This window comes from Pseudophryne corroboree, chromosome 4, assembly GCF_028390025.1.
Source record: "Pseudophryne corroboree isolate aPseCor3 chromosome 4, aPseCor3.hap2, whole genome shotgun sequence".
Classification (NCBI taxonomy): Eukaryota; Metazoa; Chordata; class Amphibia; order Anura; family Myobatrachidae; genus Pseudophryne; species Pseudophryne corroboree.
In genome coordinates, this window is record NC_086447.1 from 301,738,876 (window position 1) to 301,756,835 (window position 17,960).

The following is a 17,960-nucleotide window of genomic DNA, read 5'->3' on the forward strand; positions in this document are numbered from 1 at the left end:
TGGCGGCAATTCACAAACTTTTTCTCCAGCAGGTGGTGGTAGAGGTTCCCCCCTTCAACGGGGAAGGGGCTACTATTCCACTATGTTTGTGGTACCGAAACCGGACGGTTCGGTCAGACCCGTTTTAAATTTAAAATCCCTGAAAGAGGGGGATTTTATGGTGTCTCTGGACATCAAGGATGCTTACTGGCATGTCCCCATTTATCCGCCTCATCAGGAGTACCTCAGGTTTGTGGTACGGGACTGTCATTACCAATTCCAGACGTTGCCGTTTGGCCTGTCCACGGCACTGAGAGTTTTTACCAAGGTGATGGCGGAAATGATGGTGCTCCTTCGGAAGCAAGGGGTTACAATTATCCCATACTTGGACGATCTCCTCATAAAGGCGAGGTCCAGGGAGCAGTTGCTGATCAGCGTAGCACACTCTCGGGAAGTGTTGCGTCAGCACGGCTGGATTCTGAACATTCCAAAGTCGCAGCTGATTCCTGCGACGTGTCTGCCCTTCCTGGGCATGATTCTGGACACAGACCAGAAGAAGGTGTTTCTCCCGGAGGAGAAGGCTCAGGAGCTCGTGACTCTGGTCAGAGACCTCCTAAAGCCAAAACAGGTGATGGTGCATCACTGCACACGAGTACTGGGAAAGATGGTGGCGTCATACGAAGCCATTCCCTTCGGCAGGTTCCATGCGAGGATCTTTCAGTGGGATCTGCTGGACAAGTGGTCCGGATCGCATCTTCAGATGCATCGGATGATCACCCTGTCCCCCAGGGCCAGGGTGTCTCTTCTGTGGTAGCTACAAGATGCTCACCTCCTCGAGGGCCGCAGATTCAGCATACAGGACTGGGTCCTGGTGACCACGGATGCAAGCCTCCGATGGTGGGGGGCAATCACTCAAGGAAGAAACTTCCAAGGGCTGTGGTCAAGTCAGGAGAGTTGTCTGCACATAAATATCCTGGAGCTACGGGCCATATACAACGCCCTGAGTTAAGCAGAGCCTCTGCTTCGAGGCCAACCAGTGCTGATTCAGTCAGACAACATCACGGCGGTCGCTCATGTAAACCGCCAGGGCGGCACAAGAAGCAGGGTGGCAATGGCGGAAGCCACCAGGATTCTTCGTTGGGCGGAGAATCACGTGCAAGCACTGTCAGCAGTGTTCATTCCGGGAGTGGACAACTGGGAAGCAGACTTCCTCAGCAGACACGACCTCCACCCGGGAGAGTGGGGACTTCATCAAGAAGTCTTCACGCAGATTGTAAATCGATGGGAACTGCCACAGGTGGACATGATGGCGTCCCGCCTCAACAAAAAATTAAAGAGGTATTGCGCCAGGTCAAGGGACCCTCAGGCGATAGCTGTGGACGCACTGGTGACACCGTGGGTATTCCAGTCGGTCTATGTGTTTCCTCCTCTTCCTCTCATACCCAGGGAACTGAGAATCGTGAGAACAATACTCATTGTTCCGGATTGGCCAAGAAGGACTTGGTACCCGGAACTGCAAGAAATGCTCACAGAGGACCCATGGCCTCTGCCTCTCAGACAGGACCTGTTGCAACAGGGGCCCTGTCTGTTCCAAGACTTACCGCGGCTGCGTTTGACGGCATGGCGGTTGAACGCCGGATCCTAGCAGAAAAGGGCATTCCGGATGCAGTTATTCCTACGCTGATAAAGGCTAGGAAGGACGTGACAGCAAAACATTATCACCGTATATGGCGAAAATATGTTGCTTGGTGTGAGGCCAGGAAGGCCCCTACAGAGGAATTCCAGCTCGGTCGATTCCTGCACTTCCTACAGTCAGGTGTGACTATGGGCATAAAATTAGGGTCCATAAAGGTCCAGATTTCGGCCCTATCCATTTTCTTTCAAAAAGAACTGGCTTCACTGCCTGAGGTTCAGACGTTTGTTAAGGGAGTGCTGCATATTCAGCCTCCTTTTGTGCCACCAGTGGCACCTTGGGATCTTAACGTGGTCTTGGGTTTCCTGAAATCCCACTGGTTTGAGCCACTTAAGACAGTGGAGCTAAAGTATCTCACGTGGAAAGTGGTCATGCTGTTGGCCTTAGCCTCAGCTAGGCGTGTGTCAGAATTGGCGGCTTTGTCATGTAAAAGCCCCTATCTGGTTTTCCATATGGATAGGGCAGAATTGCGGACTCGTCCGCAGTTTCTGCCAAAGGTGGTGTCATCTTTTCATTTGAACCAACCCATTGTGGTGCCTGCGGCTACTCGTGACTTGGAGGATTCCAAGTTGCTTGATGTAGTCAGGGCTTTGAAGATCTATGTTGCCAGGACGGCTGGAGTCAGGAAAACTGACTCGCTGTTTATCCTGTATGCATCCAACAAGCTGGGTGCTCCTGCTTCAAAGCAGACCATTGCTCGCTGGATCTGTAACACGATTCAGCAGGCTCATTCTGCGGCTGGATTGCCGCATTCAAAATCAGTGAAAGCCCATTCCACAAGGAAGGTGGGCTATTCTTGGGCGGCTGCCCGAGGGGTCTCTGCATTACAGCTTTGCCGAACTGCTACTTGGTCGGGTTCAAACACATTTGCAAAATTCTACAAGTTTGATACCCTGGCTGAGGAGGACCTGGTGTTTGCCCATTAGGTGCTGCAGAGTCATCCGCACTCTCCCGCCCGTTTGGGAGCTTTGGTATAATCCCCATGGTCCTTACGGAGTCCCCAGCATCCACTAGGACGTTAGAGAAAATAAGAATTTACTCACCGGTAATTCTTTTTCTCGTAGTCCGTAGTGGATGCTGGGCGCCCGTCCCAAGTGCGGACTTTCTGCAATACGTGTATATAGTTATTGCTTAACAAAGGGTTATGGTTATGTAGCATCGGTTGAGTGATGCTCAGTTGTTGTTCATACTGTTAACTGGGTAAGTTTATCACAAGTTGTACAGTGTGATTGGTGTGGCTGGTATGAGTCTTACCCTGGATTCCAAAATCCTTTCCTTGTAATGTCAGCTCTTCCGGGCACAGTTTCCTTAAATGAGGTCTGGAGGAGGGGCATAGAGAGAGGAGCCAGTGCACACCAGATAGCACTAAATCTTTCTTTAGAGTGCCCAGTCTCCTGCGGAGCCCGTCTATTCCCCATGGTCCTTATGGAGTCCCCAGCATCCACTACGGACTACGAGAAATAGAATTACCGGTGAGTAAATTCTTATTTCTCTAACGTCCTAGTGGATGCTGGGGACTCCGTCAGGACCATGGGGAATAGCGGCTCCGCAGGAGACAGGGCACAAAAGCAAGCTTTTAGGATCACATGGTGTGTACTGGCTCCTCCCCCTATGACCCTCCTCCAAGCCTCAGTTAGGTTTTTGTGCCCGTCCGAGAAGGGTGCAATCTAGGTGGCTCTCTTAAAGAGTTGCTTAGAAAAAGTTTTTAGGTTCTTTATTTTCAGTGAGTCCTGCTGGCAACAGGCTCACTGCATCGAGGGACTTAGGGGAGAGAATTTCAACTCACCTGCGTGCAGGATGGATTGGATTCTTAGGCTACTGGACACCATTAGCTTCAGAGGGAGTCGGAACACAGGTCTCGCCCTGGGGTTCGTCCCGGAGCCGCGCCGCCGACCCCCTTGCAGATGCTGAAGATTGAAGAGGTCCGGAACCAGGCGGCAGAAGACTTTTCAGTCTTCCTCAGGTAGCGCACAGCACTGCAGCTGTGCGCCATTGTCTGTCAGCACACTTCCCACAGCGATCACGGAGGGTGCAGGGCGCGGGGGGGGGCGCCCTGGCAGCAATGTAGAATACCTGTATGGCGAAAAATACATCACATATAGCCCTTGAGGCTATATGGATGTATTTAACCCCTGCCAGACTTCACAATCTCCGGAGAAGAAGCCCGCCGAAAAGGGGGCGGGGCCTATTCTCCTCAGCACACAGCGCCATTTTCCCTCACAGAAAGGCTGAGGGGAAGGCTCCCAGGCTCTCCCCTGCACTGCACTACAGAAACAGGGTTAAAACAGAGAGGGGGGGCACTGATTTGGCGATATACATATATATTAAATGCTATATGGGAGGAACACTTATATAAGGGTTGTCCCTGTATAATTATAGCATTTTGGTGTGTGCTGGCAAACTCTCCCTCTGTCTCCCCAAAGGGCTAGTGGGTCCTGTCCTCTATCAGAGCATTCCCTATGTGTGTGCTGTATGTCGGTACGTGTGTGTCGACATGTATGAGGAAAATGTTGGTGAGGAGGCAGAGCAAATTGCCTGTAATGGTGATGTCACTCTCTAGGGAGTCGACACCGGAATGGATGGCTTACTTATGGAATTACGTGATAATGTCAACACGCTGCAAGTGGGTTGACGACATGAGACGGCCGGCGAACAAATTAGTACCGGTCCAGGCGTCTCAGACACCGTCAGGGGCTTGTAAAAACGCCCATTTACCTCAGTCGGTCGACATAGACCCAGACACGGACACTGATTTCAGTGTCGACGGTGAAGAAACAAACGTATTTTCCTTTAGGGCCACACGTTAAGGGCAATGAAGGAGGTGTTACATATTTCTGATACTCCAAGTACCACAAAGAAGGGTATTATGTGTGAGGTGAAAAAACTACCTGTAGTTTTTCCTGAATCAGATAAATTAAATGAAGTGTGTGATGATGCGTGGGTTTCCCCCGATAGAAAATTATTGGCGGTATACCCTTTCCCGCCAGAAGTTAAGGCGCATTGGGAAACACCCCTCAGGGTGGATAAGGCGCTCACATGCTTATCAGAAAAATATCCTAAAAAGTATACACACACATGCTGGTGTTATACTGTGACCAGCGATCGCCTCAGCCTGGATGTGCAGAGCTGAGGTGGCTTGGTCGGATTCCCTGACTAAAAATATTGATACCCTTGACAGGGACAGTATTTTATTGACTATAGAGCATTTAAAGGATGCATTTCTATATATACGAGATGCGCAGAGGGATATTTGCACTCTGGCATCAAGAGTAAATGCGATGTCCATATCTGCAAGAAGATGTTTATGGACACGACAGTGGTCAGGGGATGCAGATTCCAAACGGCACAAAGATGTATTGCCGTATAAAAGGGGAGGAGTTATTTGGGGTCGGTCCATGGGACCTGGTGGCCACGGCAACTGCTGGAAGATCCACCGTGTTTTACCCTAAGTCACATCTCTGCAGAAAAAATAAGATTTTACTTACCGATAAATCTATTTCTCGGAGTCCGTAGTGGATGCTGGGGTTCCTGAAAGGACCATGGGGAATAGCGGCTCCGCAGGAGACAGGGCACAAAAAGTAAAGCTTTTCCAGATCAGGTGGTGTGCACTGGCTCCTCCCCCTATGACCCTCCTCCAGACTCCAGTTAGGTACTGTGCCCGGACGAGCGTACACAATAAGGGAGGATTTTGAATCCCGGGTAAGACTCATACCAGCCACACCAATCACACCGTACAACTTGTGATCTAAACCCAGTTAACAGTATGATAACAGCGGAGCCTCTGAAAGATGGCTTCCTTCAACAATAACCCGAATTTGTTAACAATAACTATGTACAATTATTGCAGATAATCCGCACTTGGGATGGGCGCCCAGCATCCACTACGGACTCCGAGAAATAGATTTATCGGTAAGTAAAATCTTATTTTCTCTATCGTCCTAGTGGATGCTGGGGTTCCTGAAAGGACCATGGGGATTATACCAAAGCTCCCAAACGGGCGGGAGAGTGCGGATGACTCTGCAGCACCGAATGAGAGAACTCCAGGTCCTCCTTAGCCAGAGTATCAAATTTGTAAAATTTTACAAACGTGTTCTCCCCTGACCACGTAGCTGCTCGGCAAAGTTGTAATGCCGAGACCCCTCGGGCAGCCGCCCAAGATGAGCCCACCTTCCTTGTGGAGTGGGCCTTTACAGATTTAGGCTGTGGCAAGCCTGCCACAGAATGTGCAAGTTGGATTGTGCTACAGATCCAACGAGCAATCGTCTGCTTAGACGCAGGAGCACCCATCTTGTTGGGTGCATACAATATAAACAACGAGTCAGATTTTCTGACTCCAGCTGTCCTTGCAATATATATTTTTAATGCTCTGACAACGTCCAGTAACTTGGAGTCCTCCAAGTCACTTGTAGCCGCAGGCACTACAATAGGCTGGTTCAGATGAAATGCTGACACCACCTTAGGGAGAAAATGCGGACGAGTCCGCAGTTCTGCCCTGTCCGAATGGAAAATCAGATATGGGCTTTTGTAAGATAAAGCTGCCAGTTCTGACACTCTCCTGGCCGAAGCCAGGGCTAGAAGCATGGTCACTTTCCATGTGAGATATTTCAAATCCACCTTTTTTAGTGGTTCAAACCAATGAGATTTTAGGAAGTCCAAAACCACATTGAGATCCCACGGTGCCACTGGAGGCACCACAGGAGGCTGTATATGCAGCACTCCCTTAACAAAGGTCTGGACTTCAGGGACTGAAGCCAATTCTTTTTGAAAGAAAATCGACAGGGCCGAAATTTGAACCTTAATAGATCCCAATTTGAGACCCATAGACAATCCTGATTGCAGGAAATGTAGGAATCGACCCAGTTGAAATTCCTCCGTCGGAGCACTCCGATCTTCGCACCACGCAACATATTTTCGCCAAATTCGGTGATAATGTTGCACGGTTACTTCCTTCCTTGCTTTAATCAAAGTAGGAATGACTTCTTCCGGCATGCCTTTTTCCTTTAGGATCCGGCGTTCAACCGCCATGCCGTCAAACGCAGCCGCGGTAAGTCTTGAAACAGACAGGGACCCTGCTGAAGCAAGTCCCTCCTTAGAGGTAGAGGCCACGGATCTTCCGTGATCATCTCTTGAAGTTCCGGGTACCAAGTCCTTCTTGGCCAATCCGGAACCACTAGTATCGTTCTTACGCCTCTTTGCCGTATAATTCTCAATACTTTTGGTATGAGAGGCAGAGGAGGAAACACATACACCGACTGGTACACCCAAGGCGTTACCAGCGCGTCCACAGCTATTGCCTGCGGATCTCTTGACCTGGCGCAATACCTGTCCAGTTTTTTGTTGAGGCGAGACGCCATCATGTCCACCATTGGTCTTTCCCAACGGGTTACCAGCATGTGGAAGACTTCTGGATGAAGTCCCCACTCTCCCGGGTGAAGATCGTGTCTGCTGAGGAAGTCTGCTTCCCAGTTGTCCACTCCCGGGATGAACACTGCTGACAGTGCTATCACATGATTCTCTGCCCAGCGAAGAATCCTTGCAGCTTCTGCCATTGCACTCCTGCTTCTTGTGCCGCCCTGTCTGTTCACATGGGCGACTGCCGTGATGTTGTCCGACTGGATCAACACCGGTTTTCCCTGAAGCAGAGGTTCTGCCTGGCTTAGAGCATTGTAGATTGCTCTTAGTTCCAGAATGTTTATGTGAAGAGACGTTTCCAGGCTCGTCCATACTCCCTGGAAGTTTCTTCCTTGTGTGACTGCTCCCCAGCCTCTCAGGCTGGCGTCCGTGGTCACCAGGATCCAATCCTGTATGTCGAATCTGCGGCCCTCCAATAGATGAGCACTCTGCAACCACCACAGAAGAGACACCCTTGTCCTTGGAGACAGGGTTATCCGCAGGTGCATCTGAAGATGCGACCCTGACCATTTGTCCAACAGATCCCTTTGGAAAATTCTTGCGTGGAATCTGCCGAATGGAATTGCTTCGTAAGAAGCCACCATTTTTCCCAGGACTCTTGTGCATTGATGTACAGACACCTTTCCTGGTTTTAGGAGGTTCCTGACAAGCTCGGATAACTCCTTGGCTTTTTCCTCCGGGAGAAAAACCTTTTTCTGAACCGTGTCCAGAATCATCCCTAGGAACAGCAGACGAGTTGTCGGTATTAACTGGGATTTTGGAATATTCAGAATCCACCCGTGCTGTTTTAGCACTTCTTGAGACAGTGCTAATCCCATCTCTAGCTGTTCTCTGGACCTTGCTCTTATTAGGAGATCGTCCAAGTATGGGATAATTAATATGCCTTTTCTTCGAAGAAGAATCATCATCTCGGCCATTACCTTTGTAAAGACCCGAGGTGCCGTGGACAATCCGAACGGCAGCGTCTGAAACTGATAGTGACAGTTTTGTACAACGAACCTGAGGTACCCCTGGTGTGAGGGGTAAATTGGAACGTGGAGATACGCATCCTTGATGTCCAAGGATACCATAAAATCCCCCTCTTCCAGGTTCGCTATCACTGCTCTGAGTGACTCCATTTTGAACTTGAACTTCTTTATGTACAGGTTCAAGGACTTCAGATTTAGAATAGGCCTTACCGAGCCATCCGGCTTCGGTACCACAAAAAGAGTGGAATAATACCCCTTCCCTTGTTGTAGAAGAGGTACCTTGACTATCACCTGCTGAGAGTACAGCTTGTGAATGGCTTCCAAAACCGTCTCCCTTTCGGAGGGGGACGTTGGTAAAGCAGACTTCAGGAAACGGCGAGGTGGATCTGTCTCTAATTCCAACCTGTACCCCTGAGATATTATCTGTAGGATCCAGGGATCTACTTGCGAGTGAGCCCACTGCGCGCTGTAATTTTTGAGACGACCGCCCACCGTCCCCGAGTCCGCTTGAGAAGCCCCAGCGTCATGCTGAGGCTTTTGTAGAAGCCGGGGAGGGCTTCTGTTCCTGGGAAGGAGCTGCCTGTTGCTGTCTCTTCCCTCGACCTCTGCCTCGTGGCAGATATGAATAGCCCTTTGCTCTCTTATTTTTAAAGGAACGAAAGGGCTGCGGTTGAAAAGTCGGTGCCTTTTTCTGTTGGGGAGTGATTTGAGACAGAAAGGTGGATTTCCCGGCTGTAGCCGTGGCCACCAAATCTGATAGACCGACTCCAAATAACTCCTCCCCTTTATACGGCAAAACTTCCATATGCCGTTTTGAATCCGCATCGCCTGTCCACTGTCGCGTCCATAAAGCTCTTCTGGCCGAAATGGACATAGCACTTACCCGTGATGCCAGTGTGCAGATATCCCTCTGTGCATCACGCATATAAAGAAATGCATCCTTTATTTGTTCTAACGACAGTAAAATATTGTCCCTGTCCAGGGTATCAATATTTTCAATCAGGGACTCTGACCAAACTATCCCAGCACTGCACATCCAGGCAGTCGCTATAGCTGGTCGTAGTATAACACCTGCATGTGTGTATATACTTTTTTGGATATTTTCCATCCTCCTATCTGATGGATCTTTAAGTGCGGCCGTCTCAGGAGAGGGTAACGCCACTTGTTTAGATAAGCGTGTTAGCGCCTTGTCCACCCTAGGAGATGTTTCCCAGCGCTCCCTAACCTCTGGCGGGAAAGGGTATAATGCCCATAATTTCTTTGAAATTATCAGCCTTTTATCAGGAGCAAGCCACGCTTCATTACACACGTCATTTAATTCTTCTGATTCAGGAAAAACTATAGGTAGTTTTTTCACACCCCACATAATACCCTGTTTAGTGGTACCTGTAGTATCAGCTAAATGTAACGCCTCCTTCATTGCCAAAATCATATAACGTGTGGCCCTACTGGAAAATACGGTTGATTCGTCACCGTCACCACTGGAGTCAGTGCCTGTGTCTGGGTCTGTGTCGACCGACTGAGGCAAAGGGCGTTTTACAGCCCGTGACGGTGTTTGAGTCGCCTGGACAGGCACTAATTGATTGTCCGGCCGTCTCATGTCGTCAAACGACTGCTTTAGCGTGTTGACACTATCCCGTAGTTCCATAAATAAAGGCATCCATTCTGGTGTCGACTCCCTAGGGGGTGACATCCTCATATTTGGCAATTGCTCCGCCTCCACACCAATATCGTCCTCATACATGTCGACACACACGTACCGACACACAGCAGACACACAGGGAATGCTCCTAACGAAGACAGGACCCACTAGCCCTTTGGGGAGACAGAGGGAGAGTTTGCCAGCACACACCAAAAGCGCTATATATATAACAGGGATAGCCTTATAATAAGTGCTCCCTTATAGCTGCTTTATATATAAAAATATCGCCATAAATTTGCCCCCCCTCTCTGTTTTACCCTGTTTCTGTAGTGCAGTGCAGGGGAGAGACCTGGGAGCCGTCCTGACCAGCGGAGCTGTGAGAGGAAATGGCGCCGTGTGCTGAGGAGATAGGCCCCGCCCCTTTTTTGGCGGGCTCGTCTCCCGCTATTTAGTGAATCCAGGCAGGGGTTAAATATCTCCATATAGCCTCTGGGGGCTATATGTGAGGTATTTTTAGCCTTTATATAGGTTACATTTGCCTCCCAGGGCGCCCCCCCCCCAGCGCCCTGCACCCTCAGTGACTGCGTGTGAAGTGTGCTGAGAGGAAAATGGCGCACAGCTGCAGTGCTGTGCGCTACCTTTAGAAGACTGCAGGAGTCTTCAGCCGCCGATTTTGGACCTCTTCTGACTTCAGCATCTGCAAGGGGGCCGGCGGCGCGGCTCCGGTGACCATCCAGGCTGTACCTGTGATCGTCCCTCTGGAGCTGATGTCCAGTAGCCAAGAAGCCAATCCATCCTGCACGCAGGTGAGTTCACTACTTCTCCCCTCAGTCCCTCGTTGCAGTGATCCTGTTGCCAGCAGGACTCACTGTAAAATAAAAAACCTAAGCTAAACTTTTTCTAAGCAGCTCTTTAGGAGAGCCACCTAGATTGCACCCTTCTCGGCCGGGCACAAAAATCTAACTGGAATCTGGAGGAGGGTCATAGGGGGAGGAGCCAGTGCACACCACCTGATCTGGAAAAGCTTTACTTTTTGTGCCCTGTCTCCTGCGGAGCCGCTATTCCCCATGGTCCTTTCAGGAACCCCAGCATCCACTAGGACGATAGAGAAAGACACCGTCTTTTCAGCCTCAGTCTTTTCGTCCCTATAAGATATCTGCCCAGGGATAGAGGAAAGGGAAGAAGACTGCAGCAGGCAGCCCATTCCCAGTAACAGAAGCCCTCCACCGCTTCTACTAAGTTCTCAGCATGACGCTGGGACCGTACAGGACCCCTGGATCCTACAAGTAGTATCAAAGGGGCACAGATTGGAATGTCGAGGCGTTTCCCCCCTCGCAGGTTCCTGTAGTCTGCTGTACCAATGTCCCCCTCCGACAGGGAGGCAGTATTGAAAACAATTCACAAGCTGTATTCCCAGCAGGTGATAATAAAATTACCCCTCCTACAACAAGGAAAGGGGTATTGTTCCACACTATAGGGTGGTACTGAAGCCAGAAGACTAGGTGAGACCGATTCTAAATCTGAAAAATTTGAACACTTAAGAGGGTTCAAATCCAGATGGAGTCACTCAGAGCAGTGATAGCGAACTGGGAACAAGGGGACTATATGGTGTCCCGGGACATCAGGGATGCTTACCTCCATGTCCCAAAATTTGCTTTTCTCACCAAGGGTACCTCAGGTTCGTGGTACAGAACTGTCACTATCAGTTTCAGACGATGCCGTTGGAGTGTCCAAGGCACCCCGGGTCTTTACCAAGGTAATGACCGAAATGAGGATTCGTCTTCAAAGAAAATGGACGACCTCCTGATAAGAACAAGGTCCAGAGAACAGTTGGAGGTCGGAGTAGCACTATCTCAAGTAGTTCTACGACAGCACGGGTGGATACTAAATATTCCAAAACCGCAGTTGTTCCGACGACACGTCTGCTGGTCCTAGGGATGATTCTGGACACAGTCCAGGAAAAGGGTGTTTCTCCCAGAGGAGAAAGCCAGGGAGTTATCCGAGCTAATCGGGATTCTCCTAAAACCAGGAAAAGTGTCAGGGCATCATTGCACAAGAGTCCTGGTAAAAAATGGTGGCTTATTACGAAGCGCTTCCATTCGGCAGATTTCACGCAAGAACTCTTCAGTGGGATCTGCTGGACAAATGGTCCGGATAGCATCTTCAGATGCATCAGCGGATAACCCTATATCCAAGGACAAGGGTGTCTCTCCTGTGGTGATTACAGAGTGCTCATCTTCTAGAGGGCCGCAGATTCGGCATTCAGGATTGGATGCTGGTAACCACGGAGGCCAGCCTGAGAGGCTGGGGAGCAGTCACACAGGGAAAAAATTTCCAGGGAGTGTGATCAAGTCTGGAGAATTCTCTCCACATAAATATACTGGAGCTAAGAGCAAATTTGTAATGCTATAAGCTTAGCAAGGCCTCTGCTTCAAGGTCAGCCGGTATTCATCCAGTGGGATAACATCACGGCAGTCGCCCACGTAAACAGATAGGGCGGCACAAGAAGCAGGAGGGCAGTGGTCAAAACTGCAAGGATTTTTCGCTAGACGGAAAATCATGTGATAGCACTGTCAGCAGTGTTCATTCCGGGAGTGGACGACTGGGAAGCAGACTTCCTCAGCAGGCACGACCTCCACCCGGGAGAGTGGGAACTTCATCGGGAAGTTTTCCGCATGATTGTGAACCGTTGGGAAAGACCAAAGGTGGAAATGATGGCGTCCCGCCCGAACAAAAAACGGGACAGGTATTGCGCCAGGTCACGAGACCTTCAGGCGATAGCTGTGGACGTCCTGGTAACACCGTGGGTGTAACAGTCGGTGTATGTGTTCCCTCTTCTGCTTCTCATAACCAAGGTATTGAGAATTATAAGACGTAGAGGAGTAAGAACTATACTCGTGGCTCCGGATTGGCCAAGAGGGACTTGGTACCCGGAACTTCAAGAGATGCTCACAGAGGACTAATGGCCTCGGGAGCTAAGATGGGATTTGCTTTCAGCAAGAACCATGTCTGTTCCAAGAGGAACCGTGGCATCTGCCTCTAAGAAAGGACCTGCTCCAGCAGGGACCTTGTCTGTTCCAAGACTTACCGCGACTGCGTTTGACGGCATGGCGGTTGAACGCCGGATCCTAAGGGAAAAGGCATTCCGGAAGAGGTCATACCTACCCTGGTCAAAGCCAGGAAGGAGGTGACCGCACAACGTTATCACCACATGTGGTGAAAATATGTTGCGTGGGTGAGGCCAGGAAGGCCCCACGAAAAAATTTCAACTAGGTCGATTTCTGCACTTCCTGAAAACAGGAGTGTCTATGAGCCTCAAATTGGGGTCCATTAAGGTTCAAGTTTCGGCCCTGTAGATTTTCTTCCAGAAAAAATTGGCTTCAATTCCTGAAGTCCAGACGTTTGTCAAGGGAGTATTGCATATACAGCCCCTTGTGTGCCTCCAGTGGCACCGTGGGATCTCAACGTAGTGTTGGGATTCCTCAAATCATATTGGTTTGAACCGATCAAATCTGTGGATTTGAAATATCTCACATGGAAAGGGACCATGTTGTGGCCCTGGCCTCGGCCAGGCGATTGTCAGAATTGGGGGCTTTGTCTTAAAAAAAAAAAAAAAGCTCATATTTGTTTTTCCATTCGGACAGGGCAGAACTGCGGACTCGTCCCCAGTTTCTTCCTAAGGTGGTGTCAGCGTTTCGCCTGAAACAACATATTGTGGTGCCTGCGGCTACTAGGGTCTTGGAGGACTCCAAGTTGCTAGACGTTGTCGGGGCCCTAAAAATATATATATATATATATATATATATATATATATATATATATATATATATATATATATATATATATATATATATATATATATATTTCCAGGACGGCTGGAGTCAGAAAGTCTGACTTGCTGTTTATATTGTATGCACCCCAAAAGATGGGTGCTCCTGCTTCTAAGCAGACTATTGCTCGTTGGATTTGTAGTACAATTCAGCTTGCACAGTCTGTGGCAGGCCTGCCACAGCCAAAATCTGTCAATGCCCATTCCACAAGGAAGGTGGGCTCATCTTGGGCGGATGCCCGAGGGGGTCTCGGCTTTAAAATTTTGCCGAGCAGCTACGTGGTCAGGGGGGAACACGTTTGTAAAATTCTACAAATTTGATACCCTGGCTGAGGAGGACCTGGAGTTCTCTCATTCGGTGCTGCAGAGTCACCCGCACTCTCCCGCCCGTTTGGGAGCTTTGGTATAATCCCCATGGTCCTGACGGAGTCCCCAGCATCCACTAGGACGATAGAGAAAATAAGATTTTACTTACCGATAAATCTATTTCTCGTAGTCCGTAGTGGATGCTGGGCGCCCATCCCAAGTGCGGATTGTCTGCATTACTTGTACATAGTTATTGTTACAAAAATCGGGTTATTATTGTTGTGAGCCATCTTTTTTAGAGGCTACTTCATTGTTATCATACTGTTAACTGGATTCAGATCACAAGTTGTACGGTGTGATTGGTGTGGCTGGTTTGGGTCTTACCCGGGATTCAAGATCCTTCCTTATTGTGTACGCTCGTCCGGGCACAGTACCTAACTGAGGCTTGGAGGAGGGTCATAGGGGGAGGAGCCAGTACACACCATGTGATCCTAAAAGCTTGCTTTTGTGCCCTGTCTCCTGCGGAGCCGCTATTCCCCATGGTCCTGACGGAGTCCCCAGCATCCACTACGGACTACGAGAAATAGATTTATCGGTAAGTAAAATCTTATTTTTTTCTCTGTTTGGCCGTACTATCTTAAGTGTGGCTGCATTGATGCCCCTCCCCCCGCCTCTGTTAGCTTGATTTGGGAATTCCTAGAGGTCATGAGGCAGTATCCCCCAGATGGATGATAGAGTAAATGGGATTTTTTATTCACCGTAAAATCTCTTCCTCAGAATTAATCTAGGGGATGCTGAGATCCCTCCCTCCTGGTCTGGTTTTCTTGACTTTGTTTTTTATGTACTTCCTCCATGCGGCTTGGCTAAACGTAGACGTGTGCTCTGCTGGAAGTGGGAGGGGTTAGAGGAGGAGGAGTCAGCTTTTAGGTTTGTTTGTGTTTTTTTTGTTTTTTTTGTGCTTAACCTCAATAGCCCACACTCTAACCCAGATGTCATGACGCAGCGTCCCCCAGATGGATTCTGAGGAAGAGATTTTACAGTGAGTAAAAAAAATAAAAAATGTGCAGGTGCAATTACATTTTCCAGAAATCGTGATAAACATGCTGAAGAAGGCATCCTGGGCGGCCAAAAAGTAACAATCGTGTTTCAGCATCATCATTACAAAGGCCAAAGCAGTATTCATACCATTTTTATCACCTTTTATGTCATTTACAGTTATTTGAGGTGGATACGTTTTCAAAATGTGTTGACGTCTAGTTAAGTTGTGTAACTCCTGGAGTCAATGGAAGCGTTGGCCTCCAGGTGCCAGTTGTCTGTAGGAAGGAGATGGAGCCACATCTTTAAATGGTGCAGTTAAAATGACTGCACTACAGGCAATGTGCAGCTGTTTATTTATGATGCAGGCACAGACTGCACCAGGTAAATGTTTCTGCCTCCTCCTGGACTTGACCTCTAAGCGCCAGGAATGTGGCGATGAAGTTGCTAGAGTGTGGCACCTGGAGACCATGTCTTAGGGGACCCTGTGGGATGATCCACAACTGCTTATGGTGGCCTAAAATAGAACAAGGAGCATTCAAGAAGCTGCAATGCAGTATTAACGCTTATACACTTTTATTTTCACATCTGTTTTCAGGTGCCAACCTTAGAAATGTTTAAAGTGTGTAAATAGCTCTTGATTTGTACACATTTGTCCTTTGTAGTCTACTAAATGCTCAGTGCCTGCCGATGTGATGAAAGAACGAATGCGGTTTAGTGATGGTATAATAAAGGCTATAAAATAACCTTTTTCTGTTCTTTTAGTGTTTAATTAGTTTTTGGTGTGTTTTTTTTTTATTTTTTTATTTTATTCCAGATTAATCAAGCAAAACCAGAATGTGGAAGACAAACGTTAGTTGAACTGTTAATCCGACCTGTTCAAAGGTTACCGAGTGTTGCTCTTCTTCTAAATGGTAAGATACCATATAGTACAATCTCTTACTAGTAACTAAAAGCTGCATACATATTTTCTTTTGCATGTAAGTAGTTTCAACTGGTTGTGTGGTTTTGGAGTACATCATTTTTGCTGCCGAAGCTAAAAAATTTTAATGTGTGGCACACAATTGTAATGAGCATCTTTAGACCACAGAGTAGCTGATATAATATAGGTGCTCTCTGTTTACTTTCAGTAATTATTAGTCTTAACTAATCTATCGGACATGCTGGACGGATTCAGCATGTCTGAAAGATATATTAATTAGCTGGCCAAATCTGGCAGTGTATGTGCTGACGCTGGCTATAGCCTGACATTTACCTTGTTTCTTCACAGGTGAGCAATTTTGGGAAGTATTCTTCCCCTGTGAAGGAACGCAGATATCCTGGACATACTACGGCCGTGATATCTGATGGTTTTAGCATTAACATTTTATCTGCCAGTATATGCCCAGCATTAAATCCGAAAGGTTAACTTGTCCATATAGAACACATGTCCTTATGCTTTGTAACATTACTCCCAACCCCCAATGTTCTGTGGTGCATTGTACACTCCTCCTTCAAGTGGCACTAACTACTCTGGGGCAGATGTATTAAGCCTGGAGAAACGATAAAGTGGAAGGTGAAAACATACCAGCCAATTGGATTCTAACTGTCAAGGTACAGGCTTGGTTTAAATAATGACAGGAGCTGACTGACTTTTGCGTTATCACCTTACACTTTATCACTTCTCCAAGCTTAATACTACCCGTCCATTCCCAATCAGCAGTCAGAGAGGACTGATGATCAGTCCACTGATGCAGATGATCTCTGTACTCAGAACAGCGTAATAGTTGGTATGGCTTGCTGCGGCGCATAATCTGCATGTGGTCACGGCAGTCAGATTGCTGTATCGCTGCCAAAAGCTGAATAAGCAGGAGGGGCAGCAATATAAACCTCTAAGTCTGGCATTTATATGTATATAGGCTGCGGAGGCAGTAATTATAAAAATCCCCCGCCAGTTTTATACTTTTGAGCGGGACCGAAGTCCGCCGCCGGAGGGGGCGGAGCTTGGTCCCTCAGCACTAACCAGCGCCATTTTCTCCACAGAGCACTGCAGAGAAGCTGGCTCCCCGGTCTCTCCCCTGCTGAACACGGTGACACAGGGCTGAAATGAGGGGGGGAGGGGCGCAGTGAGTGAGTGTAATTAACACAGTTAATTATATATAAAAGCGCTATATTATCTGGGAAGTTGTTTCCAGTGTCAGTTGGCGCTGGGTGTGTGCTGGCATACTGTCTCTCCAAAGGGCCTTATTGTGGAACTGTCTCCTTATAATTATATCCCTGTGTGTGGGGGGGTGTCGGTACGAGTGTGTCGGCATGTCTGAAGCGGAAGGCTCATCTGAGGAGGTGGAGCAGATGATTGTGGTGTCTGTCGGCAGCGCCGACTCATGATTGGTTGGACATGTGGAATGTTTTAAATGCACATGTGACCTTATTACATAAGAGAATGGACAAAGCAGAGTCCAGGTAAAAAGCAGGGGGTCAATCCATGGCTTCGACTGTGTCACAGGGCTCTTCTGAGTCTCAAAAACATCCCTTATCCCAAATAGCAGACACTGATACCGACCGGATTCTGACTCCAGTGTCGACTACGATGATGCGTGGTTACACCTAAGGGTGGCCAAAAGTATTCATTATATGATTATTGCAATAAAAGATGTTTTGCATATCACAGATGACCCCTCTGTCCCTGACACGAGGGTACGCATGTATAAGGAAAACAAACCTGAGGTAACCATTCCCCCATCTCATGAGCTGAACGAGTTATTTGAAAAAGCTTGGGAAACTCCAGACAAAAAGTTGCAGATTCTCAAGAGGATTCTTATGGCGTATCCTTTCCCTGCACAGGACAGGGTATGCTGGGAATCCTCACCCAGGGTGGACAAGGCTTTAACGCGCCTGTCCAAGAAGGTGGCGCTACCGTCTCCAGACACGGCAGCCCTCAAAGATCCTGTTGATCGCAGACAGGAAACTACTTTAAAATCTATTTATACGCATACTGGTGCTTTACTCAGTTACAGCTTGGACAGATACCTTGTCAGCTGACCTTGATACCCTAGACAGGGATACCATTTTATTGACCTTGGGTCACATTAAAGACGCAGTCTTATATATGAGAGA

General features: G+C 48.4%; 1 protein-coding gene across 5 annotated transcripts in view; it reads left to right on the forward strand.

Annotated features, from left to right (window-relative positions):
- The window catches only part of ECT2 (epithelial cell transforming 2), a 719,104-nt gene that overhangs the window by 455,926 nt on the left and 245,218 nt on the right, over positions 1 to 17,960 (forward strand). For all 5 annotated transcript variants that reach the window (XM_063916272.1, XM_063916273.1, XM_063916269.1 and 2 more), the window contains one exon: positions 15,682 to 15,778. In XM_063916272.1, the coding sequence (XP_063772342.1) occupies positions 15,682 to 15,778 (97 nt within the window). The remainder of the gene's footprint in view (positions 1 to 15,681; positions 15,779 to 17,960) is intronic.